Source organism: Thermobia domestica, chromosome 3 (assembly GCF_964235325.1).
Source record: "Thermobia domestica chromosome 3, izTheDome1.hap1.1, whole genome shotgun sequence".
Taxonomy (NCBI): domain Eukaryota; kingdom Metazoa; phylum Arthropoda; class Insecta; order Zygentoma; family Lepismatidae; genus Thermobia; species Thermobia domestica.
The window spans coordinates 63,780,955-63,804,479 of record NC_137456.1 but is presented as its reverse complement, the minus strand read 5'-3'; the positions used below and the strand labels follow the sequence as shown (position 1 = coordinate 63,804,479).

Below are 23,525 nucleotides of genomic sequence, written 5' to 3'. Positions count from 1 at the left end.
TATTATTTAAGTAAGATTTCGATTAAACCTGAGAGGCTGAGTAAAGTACTGGTCTATGAATATTGTGCAATGTCCTTTCGGAACACGGTACTAGTTGTGACTTATTCCTTACCAGTTGACCTGATTACCAATTAGTATTTTTGTTTTTCTACATCTTATCCCACTCGCTCTCTCTTAAGCATCACCTATATACAGGGTGAACCTGAAAGATATGCACAAACTCCGGGAGGGGATTCGTGACATCAAAAGACAAAAAGTCCTCTTGTATGTTGTCGAATTCCGCATCGTGTACGAGTGACAGGGATGCCAACTTGGGGTGAACATACTTCAGGAGGTGATTTGTCACATCAAAAGAAGACAAAAAAGTCCTCTTGCGTGGTGCATTGATGTGTATATTTTTCAATTCCATTCCAATTATCAGGATTCGAGTTTCGATTGCAAGTTCGCACCCCCTGTCACTCGTATACAACGCGTAATTCGACAACATGCAAGAGAACATTTTATCTTCTTTTGATGTCACGAATCACCTTCCGGAGTTTGTGCACATCTTTCAGGTTCACCCTGTTTATTCAATAGATGTTACTACTTCTACAGAATAAATAATAATAATAATAATAATAATAATAATAATAATAATAATAATAATAATAATAATAATAATAATAATAATAATAATAATAATAATAATAATAATAATAATAAAACTCCTACACTTAAGCCACCAAGTATCGGTTAGAGAAACTGAAAATGTGGTTACTCTATCTATAGAGAAACACATAAGCTATAGCATTGACCAACATTTGATCATTTTAGACAACCTGAAATATTTTCCATTAAACCTCGGCTTCTCTTGAAATATAAACACAAAGGCGTTTATAAATAGAAGAAATGAGGTAAATGACAGAATTGTCAATAAAATACATTACATTGAACACCGTCGTTTACAAATCGATACAAGCCTTTTTTTCACAGACATACGTCATTAATACAAGGAGCACTTATCATCCTTTTTATCTACTAGTTGCATTCCTTCTTGTCCTCCCTTAGTGCGTCATGACATAGCACGATGAAGAAGAGAAGTAACATTAATTCATTTCCAAGAATAGTTAGGTCACTTGTTCGATTCATCCGCCATCTTTCATCATCATCCATCATTTTTTTTAATTTTAAAATTACCGCATTGAAAAGAATTATTTATATTTATTAATATTTTATGCAAACAGTTTCATTCATATTTAATGAAAGGAGGTGGGTTGATAAGGGCCATTTTTCGCCCATCAGGCCCGAGATATGAAATGCATGGTTTTCAATAGTATACCTCATAAAAATAAGAAAACAAATATATTTTGACGGAAAGCGCTATAAGTGAGATGTAAAAAAAATAAAATAAACAAAGACGTAAGTCGTGTGTTAACGAAGGAACGTAAACACTAATGTCATGAGTTGGAATCCGAGAAAGCAATAGTAAATAGAACACTAACGGCAAGAATAAGAAGAATGAAGTCTACTACGACTATGAGATCAATATATTACATCGGAAATAATCAAGCATAGATAATAATCAGACAGCTGGAGACACTTGTAGCTAGTTTGCAGATTAGGCATCGTGCTTGCTGTCGTCATCCGAATCGCCACTGGACCATCCTGCAGGCGGCATCTTGTAGTGTATGAGTATATTCTAGACTTGGTTTCTTAACTGCGCTGGAATTGTGGCGCCAGTAACCCAGAAACCATAGTACGGAAGCAACATGCGCACAACATCCGACGACCCGTGCGCCTACTTTACATTGGCAGTACCGCTGTATGTGTGCGATGTTGCTTTGCTCTGTTTTGATCCAAATATAGGTTTTGGATCTTATGTGTCGTGATCGTACTTGAACTTGGAGAACAGAAGCATCGTCATGATGTATGTACAGAGAGTACATACCTTCGTCACTTAAGTGCTCGTGAGTGTAAGATTGGCTTTGTTTAAGTTGATATATGCCAAGAGTTAATTGCCGTAGCTCATCCCAAGTTAGCCGTGGAAAATCTTGAAGATCTGTATAGGTTAACTTAGCCCAAATTGCCTTTTTCTCGCGCCCAGCCTTGTTGGTCGACCATCTGTTTTAAGTAATTAGGTTTTTAACTAAAGCCAGCATCCACTGAGCGATTGTTTCGTCATCTTCGGTGTTGTGAATCCTTGTAGGATAGAAAGCATTGAGAAGAACACATATAATTCGCACATAGTCACCAATATAAGGTATTTGCGTATTGGGTACCACTTTATCCAATGTGCGCCAGTTTTTCAACTGTCCATTAATGGCTTCGACGACCCATGGAACTTTCGTCACAAGACGCTCCTCGTTAGCATCCGCTGTTGTAAACTGTGGCTGCTTATTGAGTAATCTAGGCATTTCAGGTCCGAGACCCATTTCTTCCAGAAGTGTCAAACAATCACGGAAGCCTCTATCAACAATCAGAACATCCTTTGGCTGCAGCCACTCTCTGATATTGTGTGCATCTTTTTTAAGATATGAGTATGTTAGCGTCATTGTTCTTTGAATCCGCGAAGTAAGGTCCAAAGACATCCAAAATGTAACCTGCCGTCGTGACCAACATCATAGGCTTCACCAAAGGTTTTCCTTTGTGTAACGAAAATGATCGTCGCTGAAAGGAATAGTGGGAGCTCTTCTGGATATAAATGTACGTGCCATCAGAAACAAGTGTTACAGTATCATTGTCGTCGTCGGAAATGAATAATCGTGGTGCTAAAGGCTTCGTATGGTTTCAATAACCTTGTATTCCGTTCCAAGATATAGTGGAACAAAGTTCTGCATAAAAGCCTCACGTGCAGAGTGCACAGAAGATGATATTCTTCGTTTTCTGACATTGAATAATGTGGACAGAATAGCATTCGAGAGACCCGTTCGAAGCTTACAAGTAACACTGCCAAACAAGTACGAGAGGATCTCTGTTGAGGAATGCATTTTGGACTTTACTAGGTCATAAATACAGTTAAAATCAGACATTAATATACCCATAAGAGTATAATAATCGGAGTCAGAAAGTTGTCCCGGTAAGTCGAAATCGATACCTTTCTTCTGTGCTACCTTTCTGATATCGTTTATTAGACTTTCAATATCTTTGGCAGACATTGTTGTCTTCTCACTTACAGGGCGCACAGCTTGCAGAGCCTCCTCACAGAATACGGACTCCGTAAGATGCGTTTAACAGCAGCGTTTTCCCGACCAAATATAGATTCCCGTTTCTGTAAAGGCCTGCGTTCGAGCTGCTTTTGGTACAGCCACTAAGTATTTCTTACGCTTACATATTATACAACAGCTATTAGAGTAGTGACAACGAGGTATTGCTAACTCTATGTTAGGACTCTTACAGGTGGTGTCGACGGCAGTTCTCGTAGACGCACGATCTCTTTGTACAACAGACGAAGGCATAGGAGTGCTTCTTATATATATGGGGGTGGGGTGGGGGGTGTTTGTGGGTATGGGTATGTATTAGCTTGGATCGGATGCATCAGGTAGCTATTGTTGGTTGTTGTTTTTCATCTTTTCCTCAGTATTGCAATATAACGTATCAATGAATTCCCATCGGTACTTCATTGACGCGTGGTATGTATGATTCTTCGATATATATATATCGCAGAATTTCATGCAATTCTGCGACTGGTTTTCCTGCTCGCACTTTTACTCATACCACTTTCAGAAATGACAGGCCTTCTCAATACTCCAGAACGTGCTGTCTCTATTTTTACTGCCCTACACACACATCCGCGCAAACAATACATTTTCTTTATATATTTTATTGACATGCTGAGCATGTATTTTCAGTCACAATCGGTAAATAACATCAGAGCTGGAGTCTCCAGTTAAACTCGTACATTACAGCGTATAAACGGTAGTCATCGCTCTATACTCTCGCGCAATACATTTTGTTCTCTAATAGGTAGAAGGACACACTGAACCAAAATCAATTAGTACTCATATCAAAGGTTACACAGCGTTATATTATGACGAGTCAGATTTATTTTGGTTCATCGACTCCTTCTTCCTATAAGCCTCCATCAAAGACAGCAAACAGTACCAAAATGTCGCAAAACGCTGAAACGAACTCTTTTCGGGCACTCATTTCTATGACTTACTATTTTCTTTATCACGTATCTATTATCTTTATATATGTAACATATCTTCTAGTATAAAAATACATTGCAAACTTGTAGGAATCGGACACTTCATTTTTCCGTTGTCTGATGGGCGAAAAATGGCCCTTATCCGCCCACCTCCTTTCTACTTAATGCATTGTAAAGAGATATGCTTTACTCGAGTCAGTTTTTTTTATCACCTGTGTGCGCCTTAGAGGTGCATATATACAGAAAGGGAAAGTAAAAGATATCACCAAAAATACAGAAAGTGCTCAAGTTCAAGAGGTACGCATAACAATATAGTGTAGAGTTCTTGTGTACTATTTATTGTTGGCGAAAAGTTTTCTTCCTCTTTTCTCCACGTCAAAGGATTACACCGAAAAGTTTACAGGAATAAAAATAAGCTTTTCATTGTTGCGTTGCTCTCAATGATTTTGCATTGCAAATATTGGTTTAAGAAAATACAGTATGTTAAACTTGCAGTTAAATAGAATTTTCCAAGAATTGTGCTATATATTTTAAATTGTGTTTTATGCTTTATTTTCTAAAATTAAGCTTTATTATGCTTTTAAACTTAGTTTCCTCTGGACCCTTAGACAACAACAACCATGTTCAAGGTATCAACCATATGTGTACATTGCTGTTATGCTTTTTATACTTTTGTGTTGCCCTAGTAATGATGTAAAGATATAAATTTATTGATTTATTGAAAAGTAACAATGTTATGCACTGCCTTTGCATTCATAATCAACTACTCAATGGCGTTCGTATATATACATCCACACGTTCCTGAAGTTTGGTTTTCATCGATCGCTTTGCTCATGCAGAATTGTCACTAGATGGATATACAATTATAATAAAATACTTAGTTCGGTAGCAAGACTCATCGATTTTTATACTTTTCACTAGTATATTATTATATTACTGAACAAAATATATGTATATATTGGGTGTTTCAGGGAAAAGAGCAATGCTTTGGAAAATGGCAATATGGGTGATTTTAAGCAAAAACGTTCATATGAATATGTGTCGTATTCTCAACAGTCTCAAAGCTACAGATTGAGAACCATTTTTGACCTTAAGTTGCTTACTGCTCACTCTGTTATTATTCCAAAAGGGTGAGGCATAGCGCATTAGAAAGATAATAGAATAACCTTTCTAACGGAATGCAAAATGTGGCAGTGTTGTCATTGAAAATGAAGTTATTGAGGGAAATTTGGGAAAGTTAAGAGTATTTTAAGGTTAATTAAGTTAATAGGATGGTAACACTGATTCCCAAATTTCCCTGAATAATTTCCCTTCCTAAGACAACACTGCAACGTGTTGCATATCGTTGGAAAGACCATTTCATCACCTATGTTTTCCTTTTGTGGAGTAACTACAAGGTGAACAAGAAACAAAATAAAGTAAAAAATAGTTCACAACCTGAAGTTCTCAAATCATTGAGAATATGCCCCATTTCGTATGAACACTTTTTTCGCTTAGAATCTCCCATATTGCCATTTCCCAAAGTATTGCCCTCCTCGCCTGAAACATTCCACACACACACACACACACACACACATATATATATATATATATATATATATATATATATATATATATATATATATATATATATATAAACAAGACGGTGCACTGTCTATTTGTCTTCCTTACCCAGTAGCAAAGCGCAATTCCACAAACAGAGTAACTCCAAGCTAAACGTAACACAAACGTATTCATTTACAAAGGAGCAGTATTCTTCGCTATGTGAACTCACTGGCTTCAGAAACAAGCTATGTAGGGCGGAGGCTCATTAAATCGTCTAACAGTGAAGCCACCCATAATTTTTGTTATCAGAAATGGGACATTTTTAAAATAAGAATTTAAATTCATAAGAATATACTTATTAAATTTAAGGAAATAACAATAATAATATGAAAATAAAATTAATAGGATAGGATACAATGCCCTACTCAAGTTTATCGTGTCTTTCTTGAAATTCAGCTCCTTATTCCTGAAATTATCCCTGAATTATCCTTTCACTGGGAGAAAAGGATAGCGAAGTACACACAGACGATTTCCTGGTTAAAGAACCGTTTCTCATCGAGAGTGAAACCGCTGTTTGAAAAATACAGAACCATGGGCACCAGAAGGGGGAGAGGGGACTGCCCCCTGGTTCACGAAAATATGTACGTAATATAGTAAACCACAGCAAAAATACCAGACGTAATATAGCAACCATGGAGATTCCCTTCCCCCCAAGCAAATTTTCTTCGGGCGCCCCTGTACAGAACCACATTTTTTTAAACTAATTCCATTCGAGCCGAACTACACAAGGAAGAGAAATCAAAGAAATTCGCTAGTTAATCTGCTAAATATGACAAATCAGAACAATACAATATAAATAATAATAATAATTTACCATAATTATTTAAGTTGAATTCACGTACGTTCGAATAATTTGCATACTTGCCCTTTTATTTACTGTGTCTAATATTAATGTACAGTATTAACAGTACTGTTTTGGTGTTCCCTGGCATCTTCCTCAGAAGATCTGAGCAACTCACCTCACTTCTTAGAATCATATCTTGTACTATTTCATGTGGACGATAAACAATTGATGAAGCCAAAAAACTCATTAATATGATAATGTAACTTCCTTGCATTAGAATTCTCTTCTTCCGAAGGTCTTATTTATGAGAAAACCTTTCGAAAAAGATTTTTATGAAGATTACAACTTTGTACTAGTTTATAGAACTCTTGTTTAGAAATGCTAGCAGGTTTTTGTGAAGGTGCTATTATAGCCTTAAACTTACGTATTAAACATTAATTGTTGATCGTTAAACTTCGGAGATTACACACTTCTTTAACTTGTCAAGGAATAGTCAAAAACGTATAAGCTTTTATATTATTTAGTAAGTACTTACCCAACTTTCTACGTAATAACATTATTTCTTGTTTCTAGAACCACATTTGTGGTTATATATAGATTAAATGCCGCAGCTATTAGCCATGTCGACTATTACACTTTAAATTGATAAAAAGTAGAAAATTGAATTGAGCGAATTGATATACACTATATATTGTCTTGGTAATAACCGAAGTTATTAAACCAAAATGGCGCAGACATGTTATCCGAAATCGCCCGTGTTAAACTAATTGTTATACAGCTTAAACATTGTAAGTAATAAGATTGTCGTTGTCAGAAATCTCCACACTCATTTAAAATTTGTTTCACACTAAAAATAACTACAAAATAGCATTTGTAAAAAAATTAATATTGTATTAAACCAGAGCTCGAGATGGATCATCCTCTATCGGTGCCATGTAGTCTCGAACCTTCAAATAACATTATACTATGATATTTCTGAGTGTTTCTTCCTCTTCTTCTTCTGTTTGTTGGACTAACAAAACTTTTCTTTAAAATTGTTTATGTTGCCAGGTTTTCGTGTGGTTTGTCATTGTCTATCGCGAACACGAAATAGAAGATAAAATTCTAAAAAGTGAGATAAATTGCACGTAATTTGCTCAAATGTAATTTGCTAAGGAGAATGTCAGAACACACCGAAAATGCATAGTTCATAGAACGCAAAACAATAGTCACAGTAAAAAAAAAAGAAAGAAAGAAAAAACAAAAAACAGAAAAAAGAAACAAAGGACAATAAACTTAAATGCATTTTATTTTGTACAATCATAGATAGACCTTTTATTTTTCTTTTATATATAAGTTTACTAGTAGCCAAGTATCTAATAACGAACTTATCATTAAAGGTAATCATGATCATGTATATTAACAATTGAATAATAATATAAAATTTTAATTGTGTTTTAGATTTTTCATCTTTATCTAAATTAAATTGCACTCATAATAAGGTATTTTAATCAATACAAACAATTGACATAATCAATACATCGTAATCGTCCTAAAATGTAAAACAATAATAATAATATACTATAATATAATATAGGATAATATTCAAATTTTAAAATATGTATAATATGGTAACATTCTAATGTTGAAATTTTGGATTTTTGAAAACTCCTGCACAAATTCATGAATAAGATAACGTCTGTGAAAAAGGAGATGCGTCTAATATTACGAATATCATTTATTTGAGGGTCAAAGAGGAAAGATGTTCATACGTTTATTTTATGAGAATGAATTTGCTGGGACAAACAGATTATTTGTCTTAATATCTGAAAGCATTTATAACTTCTTATGCTTACTGTTATTTATTTATATCAAGTATTAGAAATAAAATTTATTGGATCAATAGATTTTATTTCCCATATTTCAGTCAAAAAGTTTCTTGTAGGCCTTATATCTGGAGAACTACATTTATGTAGCCAAACCCAAACTATCACTTAACTCAGTATAATGTGCTTATTCCGTTAAAGAAAAAAACGCGAAAACTAGCTTTAGGACCGTTCAAAAATTGTGTGGCACCTGATCTGAAACTAATTATTGATCAAGATCACAATCTTTTGGATCATTCCTAAAATTCTTGTATTTTCGTTATTTTATTTGAATTTTACAACATATTTTATATTTAAAAAAGAAAAAACTACATAATGACGTCAGACGGTTCTCAGCTGGGTTCTTAAGCCTCGAAACAAGTTAGAAGCTGCTCGAATTGGTAAGAAAGTGGTAATCAAGGCATAATAGTCACAGAAGGGAAATTGACATGTGACACTTTTCAAATAAGATTATTGTAATTTACAGAAGTAAATTCCTAAATTAAGCATAGTAAAATAAATTTGGACATTATTGTTATTAACTTCATGAAACACTTTAAAAGGAAATTTTGAAAAATCGGATTTTATAGAGTCCAACATTAAAAAGTATCAATGAAGAAAACTGTAAACAACAACTTTAAAAATCACAATTAACAACTTAGCTGCTAAATGCATGAATCAAACTTCGTGTCAACAAAAGTGAGTAGTTTCAAAAGTTTTATTTACAGTTTCAAATACAGCATGGTTGCAAGGTACAGAAAATGTAGGCCATTATATGTATTTCACTTATTTTCTTGTGGTTCCTTATCTGATTATTATGTTTGATCCGTTTGTTCTTTGCTCTTTTCGAAACAGTAAACAAAAATTACAATTTTCTCTTCCACTATAAAGTTCACCCAAAACATAATAATTGTAATATGTTAAAGATTTCATTTTATACACAATTGTGTATAAAAAATAAATAATTTGCACAATACAGGTATGTGAAAATTGATTATATATACTTTATACATAATTGCGTACAAAGCAATAACTTTAATGTATTATGGATTCTGAAATACAAATAAAACGCACAGATAGTGGGAATTATTTATTTACTTTATCACAACAATTGTAATTGAGTCGACACTTTATAAAACAATGCAGCTCCAGAGACACGTTTTTCAGGAGAGACAAAAACTGTTTTTAGGAAAACTGGTTCAAGATAGTGGAATGTTATGTTTATTTATATTTTAAGAACATTGTTATAGAAATAAATACACTCTGTACTCTGGGGATTTCACCTTGATGTGGAAAATAAGCTGAAAAATCAGAAAATTGTATTGTTTTTTTTTTCTTCTTTTTTTATTAATGTAAAATTATATTTCTCTGCAAAATATTGATACATATCTTCCATATAACATTTCTAAAACAGCACTCGAAACATCACATTAAACTTTCCAGACAAAGACATAAAACAAATATAAGATAATATATCGGAAACAGTACAGAATAACTTAACATAATTTATGTTTATTGTTTGAAAAACTTCACAAATAAAAAAAAATATGGATTGTTGCTTCCAGCAATGCCTTCATAAAACATCTTCAATTTGTCTAGAATATACTGTTCCATTTTCTTGAAATCAACTATTTTGGGTTCACTTAATTCCCTTCTTTTATTTTTATTTTTATTTTTTATTTTTATTATTTATTTATTTATTTTTTTTATTTATTTATTTTATTTATTTATTTATTTTTTTTTTTTTTGAGATGAGGTCACGTTCTCAGTGTGAATGTATGCTAAAGAAATTAAATTATATATGATGATGCGATGATGTCCTGAGACAGTTTCCAGAGCAATGAAATTATCTGAAGCATATATTTAGAAAACAACGCGCTTATCTTGTGGAACATTATTAGTTTCACTGGAATTAACAATCTTCTTATACAGATATAGGCGAGGCCAGCGTGGTCACTGTGAACTTCTGTGATCTAATGGAGTGTGCGATTATTTCCCAAATTTTCGGAATGTATACCCTGTCATATTGTGCAAGAATTTTTTTTTCCTAGTGATCTCCAAAATCACAATCATTTGGAAGACGTGAATGACCTCATAGGGGAAGGAAATGTTGAATCAAACTAAAACGTTTCAATTCTACGAGATATATTAAGAATATAACCGTACAATCCTGTTCTGGTCCCTCTCAGCTGTCGGAGAAAAGGTGAAGTTCATAAATATATCTTGTCAAGTAATTGTCTATGTAACGCAAAAGAGACTACTTTGATTAGTCTTTTAGGACCTTGAATTTCTCATACAAATAGAAATGGCCTTCTTCAGTGTTGATATTATGTATTTCAAATACATTAAGTGTTGACTGATAGAGATAAAAATAATTCCTGTACAGGAATTGTTGACAACGAATTTGCATGTAATCGAAAGTCAGAACTGCAAGGTCTTCCCTTTCCTTACTAAGCTTTATGAAATCTTGAAGTTGATTGCACAATTTCTTAGCCCTTCTTGACCTCTTAATTACTACATGTTTGTAGTCATTTCCATTTTTCACACGCTCTTGCGTTCTCTTCGTTAGGTATTTATCGTTTTATTCATTTCAACTTCAAATAGAATTTTCTTTCCTGGTCGAATCTTGCTTGTTGAACTTCTACACCAATACATGAACTAACTTCAACTTATCGTACTTCAATACGATATTGTATTGAACCTATACAATTACTTCGTTGTTGTATTGAGGGAACAAAGATTACAAATACAATATTGCCAATTGTACATAGTGTCACATAATTACAAAGCTGTAAGTGTTAAAGAGTAGAAACAACAAAACTCAAGGAGTAACATTGTTTCTGCAGTGAATGGAAATTTAACAGTACATTTTTTTGACATGTCAGTAAGTAAGAACTACGTAATTTCAGCATGAAATTATGCAACTATCTTCATGAAACAGTTCCGCACAAATTATTCATTTTCTACCAAAAAAGTAAAGTTACATCATTTTATAAATTTCCCATTCAATATCCGAATATTATATAATTGTTTGGAATATAACTGGAAATAAATGATGCTAGAAGTACATCGTTATTGAACCATCAACACCAAATACGTACCTGTACCGGTGCTATATTTGAAGACGTTCAGAGCACAAGGGAATCACCTCCCATTACCAAAGTTATGAGAAAAAGAGACATACACTACACTTAAGAGTTATTTACAACATTCGGACGTTAATCTTTTAAATTCTGAAAGGAGCTTCAGATAGAGATCTTAAAGATAATATATGTCCTAATTGACCAAAAGTGGATTTGATTCCCTTGTTTCTTACATTATAAGAGTTATTTACAATATCTGGACTGGAATCTTTAAAGCTCTAAAGGGAGCTTCAGATTAAGATATTAAAGATGAAATATGTCCATAATGACCAAAAGTAGACTTGATTCCCTTGTTTCTTACATTATAGGAGTTATTTACAATATCAGGACATGAATCTTTTAATCTCTGAAAGGAGATTTAGATAGAGATCTTAAAGATGAAATATGTCCATAATGACCAAAAGTAGACTTGATTCCCTTGTTTCTTACATTATAGGAGTTATTTACAATATCAGGACATGAATCTTTTAATCTCTGAAAGGAGATTTAGATAGAGATCTTAAAGATGAAATATGTCCATAATGACCAAAAGTAGACTTGATTCCCTTGTTTCTTACATTATAGGAGTTATTTACAATATCAGGACATGAATCTTTTAATCTCTGAAAGGAGATTTAGATAGAGATCTTAAAGATGAAATATGTCCATAATGACCAAAAGTAGACTTGATTCCCTTGTTTCTTACATTATAGGAGTTATTTATAATATTAGGACATGAATCTTTTAATCTCTGAAAGGAGCTTGAGATAGAGATCTTAAAGATGAAATATGTCCATAATGACCAAAAGTAGACTTGATTCCCTTGTTTCTTACATTATAGGAGTTATTTACAATATCAGGACATGAATCTTTTAAGCTTTAAAGGGAGCTTCAGATTAAGATATTAAAGATGAAATATGTCCAAAATGACAAAAGTGGATTTCATTCATTTGTTTCTTACATTATAAGAGTTATTTATAATATCAGGACATGAATCTTCTAAACTTTGAAAGGAGCTTCAGATAGAGATCTTAAAGATGAAATATGTCCATAATGACCAAAAGTAAACTTGATTCCCTTGTTTCTTACATTATAGGAGTTATTTACAATATCAGGACATGAATCTTTTAATCTCTGAAAGGAGATTTAGATAGAGATCTTAAAGATGAAATATGTCCATAATGACCAAAAGTAGACTTGATTCCCTTGTTTCTTACATTATAGGAGTTATTTACAATATCAGGACATGAATCTTTTAATCTCTGAAAGGAGATTTAAATAGAGATCTTAAAGATGAAATATGTCCATAATGACCAAAAGTAGACTTGATTCCCTTGTTTCTTACATTATAGGAGTTATTTATAATATCAGGACTGGAATCTTTTCAGCTTTAAAGGGAGCTTCAGATTAAGATATTAAAGATGAAATATGTCCAAAATGACAAAAGTGGATTTCATTCATTAGTTTCTTACATTATAAGAGTTATTTATAATATCAGGACATGAATCTTCTAAACTTTGAAGGGAGCTTGAGATAGAGATCTTAAAGATGAAATATGTCCATAATGACCAAAAGTAGACTTGATTCCCTTGTTTCTTGCATTATAGGCGTTATTTACAATATCAGGACACGAATCTTTTAATCTCTGAAAGGAGCTTGAGATAGAGATCTTAAAGATGAAATATGTCCATAATGACCAAAAGTAGACTTGATTCCCTTGTTTCTTACATTATAGGAGTTATTTACAATATCTGGACTGGAATCTTTTAATCTCTGAAAGGAGCTTGAGATAGAGATCTTAAAGATGAAATATGTCCATAATGACCAAAAGTAGACTTGATTCCCTTGTTTCTTACATTATAGGAGTTATTTACAATATCAGGACATGAATCTTTTAATCTCTGAAAGGAGATTTAGATAGAGATCTTAAAGATGAAATATGTCCATAATGACCAAAAGTAGACTTGATTCCCTTGTTTCTTACATTATAGGAGTTATTTACAATATCTGGACTGGAATCTTTAAAGCTCTGAAAGGAGCTTCAGATAGAGATTTTAAAGATGAAATACGTCCAAAATGACAAAAGTGGATTTCATTCATTTGTTTCTTACATTATAAGAGTTATTTACAATATCAGGACATTAATCTTTTAAGCTCTGAAAGGAGATTTAGATAGAGATCTTAAAGATGAATTATGTCCTAAATGACCAAAAGTGGACTCATTCCGTTAGGCACTGAACGTGTCATTTGTCAGCGTATATATATAGGTTGAACATCCCATAATTATGAACCACGACTAAGGGCAACGGTGATAATGTGATGGATGATAATGGTGGAATGACAAAAGTGGAAGGAAACTGGAAAATCCCGACAAAACCCACGCTCACGGTGTTTGTCCACCACAAATCTCACTTGGTGAAAGCTGAGATCGAACCAGGGACCCTACGCACCAAAAATGAGCGCTCTACCACAGAATCATCGCCTCACCAGAATATAATGATATTCTATCCTGTTTCCTAATTGTTGTCCTGATTATTTATATCAGAAAACCTATCTTAACTTTATTTATTAAGGTTACATTGAAACAGTCGAATATTTATTGTAGCCTGGGATCTCTTTTTAAAAATATACAGTTATATTCTACCTCGCCTAAGATGAAGGTTATGCTACTGTGTACCTGTCTGTCACTGTGATTTTGTCTTGGTAGTTCAATATTTTAGTTAACGGATCAGAAAATTCAATTCGTTCTGTAATCTTGTAACTTATGAGAAATATCTCCTTTCTCATATTGATTGATTTTTTTCTGTTATTGTGTTGATATCTCAAAATACAATGGCAGAGAATATCCTTTTGAGCAAAGGATTTTCTTTCAAAATGTTAATAGTAGACTCAGATATAAGAAATGCTTTATATCCACATTTACAAAGAAGGTATTATATTTTAAGCGTTGAAATTTATCGACTTTATGTTGTAAAAGACAACCTGTTAATATTTTTTTAAAACATTTATTTTTAGGTTTCACTGATACGACTGGTAGCTTTAAACGCCAGCTCAATGAACATTTCTTCCTAACGGATCCAGAAGAGCTCATCTGGACACACTACCCATACGATGAAGTAGAGAAAAATTACTCCAGGTAATACATTAGTATTAATGTTATTCAGCACTGTATATGAACTATGAAACGAATGTAGAGAGCACTTTTCTTCACAATATGTACTTATTGTTTAGCAATATAATATCTCTTATGTCTGTGATATCGTTAACGGTACGGGAAAGGAATTAATTGTCGGTTATATGATTGAAATTTTTTGAAACTTGTACTAGAAAAGAAAAGAAAAAAATACTCAATGTAATACACATGTACGGTTATGATTGTGAACATCTGTGAAACCACGGCTAAGCAACAATCTTCTGAAAGGAAAATCCCATGATATATGAGGAGAAGGTCGCATTCGAGTAATCTAATATTAAAGTCTGCATTTGTTATATCAATTTTTAATTTTATGACTGAAATATTTCTTTTCTAAAATAATATTAATGCATAATCAAGTCGTCTTTATGAGTATCTAGAAATCAAATTATTCGTAATTGCGATTTGCAGATATGTTGATTGCTACGCAAGTGCACGACAATCAAGGAAACAGTTTGTGATCTATATTCTTAGAACAGTGGGCTACTCGGTCACCAAATTTGGTTCATATTCGCCCAATAGTTGCCGAGAAATAAGGTAACACATACACAGCGAGCAGAACCAAGCCTGTCACTGCACCAGCTTGGCCACCAAATATATTGATCTTTATTCCTTAAATGATGAGCTACTTGCCCTCCAAATTAATTAGTTAAAAAACACGCCGGAAGCTAAAAGAAACAGCTTAATTTGAAGTACATAAAGTAGAGAATACAATGAAATAGAGCATGGCTATTGGACTCTTGCAGTACAGGAATTCGTTCTCATTGACAAACGTTGGGATTCCTGGAAATGATTCAACAAGTGGTATCCAATTTTTATCCGAATTACATATGCCAGTTTCCTTCAATAGTAATCACATTTCAAGTTAGTATCTTTGGTTTCTCAAAACTACAGAGAAAGACAGCACGAAGGTTATTGAAAATTTTTCTTTATTTATTAAAGTTTATCGTTCTCTTTCTGCACAGTGGCTATTTGAGACGAAACTAAGTTCTTAAAGTAGAGACAAGCATCCCTAAAGGAAACTGAACCAAGACTACGTACAAAACGCATTATCCATTTTGTCGAAAAGAAGGATTGTCGAAAAACAAATAATGTGTACAAAATTTTAATGGAAATCATCACAAAAATTACCGTACCTATAGTAACGATTCAGACACTTTTATTTATTTATTTATTTATTTATTTATTTATTTATTTATTTATTTATTTATTAGTTTAAATATAAAATAGCCTTCGTTTTCATTAGAGTTAAGATTTTTATAAACTTCTTTCCATCAGTTGAAACCGTACCTTATCAAAACTGTTATATTATCCCAAACCATCCGGAAAGCAACTAACAGAAGATCTTCTTAGATCAATCATTTGAGATGTTTAATGTGTCTCATTCATTAGGACGTTAACATAAGCAATAGTACTGAAAATAGAGTACTAATCAGTAAAATAAATGAAAAGAGGGATTTTTACACTCATACTTTCTGAAAATTTTTGTATACCAGAGCATCACAAACCAAGACATAAGTATAAGATTATATAATATTAATCAAAGCTCATCCACGCATGTGATTTATATTTGAGAGGTATTTGTGTATGTTTGTGATAAAGGAATGTCATAGTAAAATATGCAAATCAAACTGTAAGGGAATTACATAATTGCGCATTACATACACAAGACATAAACAAAGTCTATTGAGACTTAATTATCATCATTAGAATATAGAAATTATTTGCTTTCTCGTAAGGTCACCATAACGGCGAACAAAACTTGGGAACGATCTTATGTTTTTTTCTTATTTTTCTTTCACTTTTTTCCTTTTCAAAATTCCCTTACTCAGGAGTCAACATTAAAGACATAATACAAAGTTTATGGGGTACCTCTGTCTTTTTGGAAAGTTGTTCGTCATAATTTACAATAGGTTCGAAAATTTAGAAAGAAACTTTATGCTTTGTAGTCTGCTTTATGCTTTATGAGCCTGTGTTTTTCTTCTCTTTCGATGCCCTGGTAACGATTTCTTGACGAGTCTCTGTTCGTATCCATTGATTTATGTAGTGAGTAAAATAGGTAAGGACAATGCAAGAACGCAAATTTAATCATTAACGCTATCCTTTCTAAAAAAATTGTTTTACTTTTACAAACATATTCATGATAAGTTTTGTCCGAGCAACAATGTGTTAACACTAGTATATGAGGAACAATCAAAATGTTCCCAGAATTCTGTTGTAGCTCTTTATTACCACAATATAAGTACAATTATTTAATCGCCTTCAAAGTAGGCACCTTCGGAAAACACATACTTGCTCTACCGTTCCTGCCATTGCTGGAAACATCGACCAAAATCCTCTTTTGGTATCTTCCGAAATTCAGCTGTCGTGTTGGTTTTGATGTCTTCTACGGTGGCGAAACGGGTACCTTTGAGGCCCATTTTTACTTAAGGCATTGTCACCGTAAACTATTGTTAAGGCTATCAAAGTCTCTGAAGCAGATTTCCTCAATTTGCATATGAACTTGATGTTTACGCGTTGGTTGAACTGTGACATTACGCCAACTAACCTCCACACACACTCCTCTGTTCAACTACACTACTCGTACACTACTTGTTATGACCTGTTTATAATTAGCAAATTCTTAATTAGGCAACCTAAGAACTGAATTGTACAAGATTCATTATGATTGCATCACAAATACCAAAACTACATTCCGAGAACTTATTGACTACCCAACGTAAACTAATAAAACATACCTTCCACTGAAGCAATGTCTTTTTATAAATTACTTCTTTATTTTTGTCATATATTGATGCTTTTCATCATTCCTCTGTACCTAATTTCTGGACTTCTATTATCCTTATATGCCAACGGCCTAGCCGGACTGAGATACTGCTTCTCATGAGATCAGCGAGTCAAGTTGTATCGGATCTGGTCACCGTTCATACTCACCCCATGGCGTTGGTATTGCGGCGTCCACCCAGCGTTAAGAATAATCAAGAAGCTAGTTGAAAGAAAGAAGTAGCGGCCAGGATCTAGAAAGTCAGCATTAACGCCGAGGATACCCGATATATATATATATATATATATATATATATATATATATATATATATATATATATATATATATATATATATATATATATATATATATATATATATATATATATATAATTGAAATGCACCTTGTCACACACACAGGTACATGTTCCATTATATAAAATTTGGAGGTTCGGTGCGCAAATGAAGGAACTCCCACAATGAAGAACGTAAGATCTCTTTCCATTAGCCATGCGTAAAAGTGCCCATTAAAACTCAAGCTGTGCAGAAAACATCGTTTAAATGTCAACTAGACTATGCAGCATTGAAGAACATATGAATATTAGATTATACTTTAATAGGAGTCAATTCTAAACTTTTCAACAGCCCTTCTTCCAAATTACATATTATCTTAATATATTCATTATATATTATCATATTATTATCTTCCTTGTAAACATATATATAATTCTTATAGTTCATCATATCATTAAAAGCATTTTCATCTCCTTTTCAAGTTTATAGCGGCTGTATTCAAAATTAGAATTAATATTCTCACTATATTTATAAACATAATCAAAATTATTAATTATCTTTCGTTCTGTTTTCTATAAAGCTGCACATCATCTGTGAACAAATAACAATATATTTGCAACAGCTTGAACTGATTTTATATTTCTAGGCATTAAATATAAATACATACATGATTTTACAGATGGTTTAGCTTTTGACGAACGATCCGAGGTTTTTACTAATTACATCTTCATATTTTTAAGCTGAATTGGTAGTTATAAAACTCAAATCCATACTGTGTAAACTATTTATAAAATTGAATTGCTAACTAACTTTTAAATTCGATTCGAAAAAGTTATTCTTTAAATTTTAATCTTAATATCACAAGACACCCCATCACCAAATGAATTTTATGTAATGCGCTTCGGGACAGCTAGATAATAGCGGCGCATTACCTAATCAACAGAATTCAATCATCGTACATTAACTAAATAAACAAGCATCTTCTTCGAAGTATGTGACTTATTAATAAATACATTTTGCTGAAAAACATATTTTATTTTTACTAAGACTTGAAATTTTGAGAAAATACATTTTTAATACATTTCCTTTTATTGTTTACTTACTAGATGGCAGCTTCTTCCACGTCCAATATCTCTCGACCAATTCAATGCCTTGCCGAAAGTCACTTCTTTCTTCTTCGAGTACGGATTGAGGTTGGGACGACGATCTGAGTGTCCTCTAATAGTAAGAGAGCAAGTTGAGATCCAGATAGATGCTCCGGAGCCCGTGAGATATAAATATAAATTTTATAGAACAGATGCGGTAGGTAATCTAAAACTATTATACGTTTACATCTGAGATTTGTTTCACAATATTTCTGTCTACTATTAAGCGTAAATACTTCGGACATCCGTCTTACGATATGTCTCCAAATCAGATGTAAATGTACCATGAAATTTCTTCCACAAAGCTGATACTACTGAATATCATGATACAAATCTCAAACGTAAACGTTCAATAGGTAATATATTATATTTTAAAATTATTAGGATGGCAAAGAATTATATTTTAAAATTTTCACCAACACAAAATTCGTAAAGTGTAGTTATGCTTACTGTGTAGAATGGAATTTATAGTGTTCTATGGATTACGAATTTTGCATCATAATATAATTGAGTTGTTTTCAAAAATCAAAGTGTATTATTATATTGAAGCAACTGCTCAACGAAAATGTGAAAAAATTTTCATATAATGAATCATACAAATACTTACAATATCAAAATGATAAACATAAAATACCCAGATCAAAAGAAAAGTCGCTCTTATGTGTATAGCAACTAATGGTGGAGATAATGATGAAAATATGTGAATAAATCCACTCTTTAGGCTCATTCTTTTATTTGTTATTATCTGTAATGCTCCATTACGTGTTGTTAAAAATTACAGTTTAATTAATATTTTTTTCCCAGTTCTTATTATTTATTATTGTTGAATGATTTTGTAGTTATGTAATTGACGTTATGAAAAATGTTCAGATGTGATGGTGGTAAAGAATTTCACTGTAAAGAAGTGTACCAAATGCGGAATAAAAGGGGAATTACATAAGCTATTTCAGCACCGTTTAGTCCAGAGCAAATTGGTTTAGCAGCAAAAGAAAACCGAAAAAAACATACTGTTATCGAAATAGCAAGATCTATATTTACATTCCAAAACATTTCGCAGAAAGCTGGACAATAACAGTGTCTACGGGAAACATATTTGTTACTTGAATAGAAAGGATAGATAAAAAGAATATGACCGTCATTACATAAAGTTATAAATTCACATGATGTGTATTTGAAACCAGAAAATATGTGTTCTGTTTGAGAATTGTACAAAGAAGAAACAAAGACATTTCAAAAAGACAACAAAAGATTGTGTATAGACGAAAATCGAGAAACTTAGCAGATTGAAAAGATTAACCAATTAAAGGCATTAGAAATAATAGGGGTGAGAGTATATAATGTCAACTAATTGAAAAGATGTTAGGACACTATTGGGGAAAAAAAAAATTGTACTCTGAGTTACGTTCTGGAATATATAATGGAAGGAAAACAAGGAAGGTATAGAAATATGAAATTAATTGAAATGAGGGTTTTAATAGTATAATTCCTACATCAAGACGAAACTTCCTAAGGATCATAGTGTATGAAAACTTCTAAATGCGTACGTAGCAAGTGATCTACTAGTGATGGGAGAAAACTATGATTAATTGTACTGGTGGAGGTAGAAACTGATCCCGCTAGCTCCGATGGAAACTGAACAAGGTACTTCCCATCTATCTAATAATTTTGACGTTACTTTCATAAGGGTCTAAAAGCATTCTGTGTTCTACGGATCCTCCTCAATGGTTACATACTAGAGACGAACATGAAGAAAACAATAAGTTATTTTCACAATTTTTTTATGTCTTAGACTTCAGTAAACACTCCGTGTACAAGTGCCATTGAGGATTGAATGTTTTTCATTCAATTTTAGTATTACCTAGGTAAATGCACTAGTGATCAATTTTGTTCAAAAAATTTAAAGTTTTAAAAAAACAAGTTTTATACAACTCATAAACTCCAGAATAATAAAAAAAGTTTCTTCCTTTGTATTCAGTCATCTTCAATCTACAAGTAACAAAATATTTCAAAATGAAATTTTTGTAGCAAAGTAAGTTGAGCACTGAGGACGATAATAAAGAATTATTGAAACCGAATGCAAGTAATGAATGCTGTAGGACATATTGTAAAATACACAATCGGTTGTTTAACCTACCTCAAACCTGTATCAACTTTCTCTATGTTAGTGAAGGTCGGTTATCGCTGTAACCTTCTTCAGCACCAATTCTTCTTATAAGGTTTGACTCATTACATAACCACTTTAGAAGTTGTTTCCCTGTAATCTTTTATTATTATTATTATTATTATTATTATTATTATTATTATTATTATTATTATTATTATTATTATTATTATTACCAGAGTAGAAATTGTTATGATTATGGTTTTCTTCAATTACTCCCACTTGAATGCAGAAAGAACGTGGCCTGTGTTCTTTCACTCAGAACTTGTCAAGCCATTTTAAGCACTTATTTCCTATTGTAAATTTTTAAACTTCCAGTATATGTATCTTCTTAAAAACTAACCTTCAGTCATTAAATATAAACAATATCCTCAGAAAATGGTAAACAAAACCCGAAGAAATATATATTAACTGCTCTATATGCAAAATTAGTTATATATATATATATATATATATATATATATATATATATATATATATATATATATATATATAGATAGATAGATAGATAGATAGATAGATAGATAGATAGATAGATAGATAGATAGATAGATAGATAGATAGATAGATATTGGCTATTTTATAAAAGTAATACTCGTATATCCAATTTACAATCAGTAATTTCACGTATTTCTTATTCTACTCTTGCGCACACGGGTGTCTTTATTTCTAGAGCGTGAAAAATTTTTATTCTTAATTTATCTTTATTCGTTTACCGCGAAGATCATTCTAGAAGTTTTCTTTTGTAACTTTATGATATTAAACCTAAAAGAAATTGTGACTAACTTGAGTGTACTTTCATTTTAGGTTGAAAACGATTGCCAAAATCAGTATGTCTTCTGTCAAATGAGAGAAAGTCGCCTCGTAGTAAGTTTCCTGATTGCCCCTCCCTCAGAGGATCAGTTCTTCCTCAAGATCTACGCAAAGCCAGAGATCGACATTTTGGAGGACTCGAATTTGGATCACGTAGTAACATTTCTCATTGAAACCCAAAAGGTACAACAAATTTAAGAATATGATACTGTATATCAATGCAGCTTATTCTAGTTTTCGAACTACGAATAACTTAAATAGAAATAAAATCTAATCAAATCGAACACTTATTATTAATAACCTACATTACAGTTTCGGCAATATGAGCTTGTTTTATCAGACACGTTATGATTATTAATAACCTATGTTACAGTTTCGGCAATATAAGTTTGCCTTTATCAGACACATTATGATTATTAATAACCTATGTTACAGTTTCGGCAATATAAGTTTGCCTTTATCAGACACATTATAAAAATGCTATCTACGACTTCAGTTTATATGGGTTTCAGAAAATGAAAGGAGGACACTTCTAACAAGTAACAAAATTCTTCCTTTCATTTTTACGGTTCTAAAATATGAATTAGGTGCAGACCTTAACTTTTTATTAGGTTTAAACTTTCACTTTTTTTAAATTTCAACTTTGAATTAGGCACACACACTTTTAATGTCTCATGAAAGCAATGGTAAGTTGTAGAAACTGTAAAACACATTAGTAATAATAACTATTTGTTTCCATTAAATTTTATTTTCATTTAATTATTCATCCATATATTCTATTAACTGATATTTATTTATTAGTCTGTTGTGCATGCAATTAAGATTTATTTTTGAGCACGCATACAGTTGTCAATAACTACAATATAATATATAATATAATATAAATGTTTGAACAAACCAAAAATACAGAAATACTTAATAAAATAAAATAACATTTTATACACAAACACACACACACACAATACATCCAGAACATAATTAGTACAGAAGGAAAATTATAAATTGTTCTCATAAAACTCATTAACAAAGCAATAACATTTATTTTACTTACAGGTTTCTGTAATTCCCCTGGAGTCTTGGATACAGAGGTTAAAAACAGGAATTAAAAGAACAGAAACATCAAGGAATAAAAAGAAATGGACCTACCAAGAAAAAGAGCTGTGTGGAAACATGTTGTCAAGTGCGTGAGCGATCTGCAGATGTTATTAAAGCTATCTAACATATGGCGGAGTCAGTTTGTGCGTCTTTTCCCTTTCTATTAGAAAGTTGCTAACTCATGTTATTTTTATTATCATGCCAATGCTGTGAAACTTTTGTGATACTCGCTGACGCTCTTGACAACGTGTTTTCCACACAGCTCTTCCCCTTGGTAAGTCCATTCCTTTTTATTCCTTGATGTTTCTGTTCTTTTTCTTCCTGTTTTAACTTCCGTGACCAAGACCCTCGGAGAGAGTCGAAAGCTTGAAAAATTTAAAGATTCAGGAATTACAGAAACCTGTATGTAGAATGATAGTTACAATTCCTGAGTGTGGTTTTGCAATGTCTAATAACATTTAGGGAATGAGAAACCATGCTCAGGAATTCTATCATTCTACTCGCAGATTCTTGTAGTTCCTGAATTTTTTTTTAAACTTTCAAGCTTCGACTCTCCCCTGAAGTCTTGTACAGAAACACA

The 23,525-nt window shown here is 32.3% G+C and overlaps 2 protein-coding genes across 2 annotated transcripts in view; both read left to right on the top strand.

Annotated features, from left to right (window-relative positions):
• Positions 1-2,056, top strand: part of LOC145681816 (uncharacterized) — a 30,868-nt gene extending 28,812 nt beyond the window's left edge. Inside the window, exon 3 of the mRNA XM_081753424.1 lies at positions 1,974-2,056. Within this exon, the coding sequence (XP_081609550.1) occupies positions 1,974-2,056 (83 nt within the window). The remainder of the gene's footprint in view (positions 1-1,973) is intronic.
• A 580-nt stretch (positions 2,057-2,636) lies between these two features.
• The window catches only part of LOC145681814 (hillarin-like), a 34,673-nt gene continuing 13,784 nt past the window's right edge, over positions 2,637-23,525 (top strand). The window contains exons 1-4 of the mRNA XM_081753422.1: positions 2,637-2,682; positions 14,497-14,617; positions 18,838-19,033; positions 21,845-22,033. Of these exons, the coding sequence (XP_081609548.1) occupies positions 2,637-2,682; positions 14,497-14,617; positions 18,838-19,033; positions 21,845-22,033 (552 nt within the window). The remainder of the gene's footprint in view (positions 2,683-14,496; positions 14,618-18,837; positions 19,034-21,844; positions 22,034-23,525) is intronic.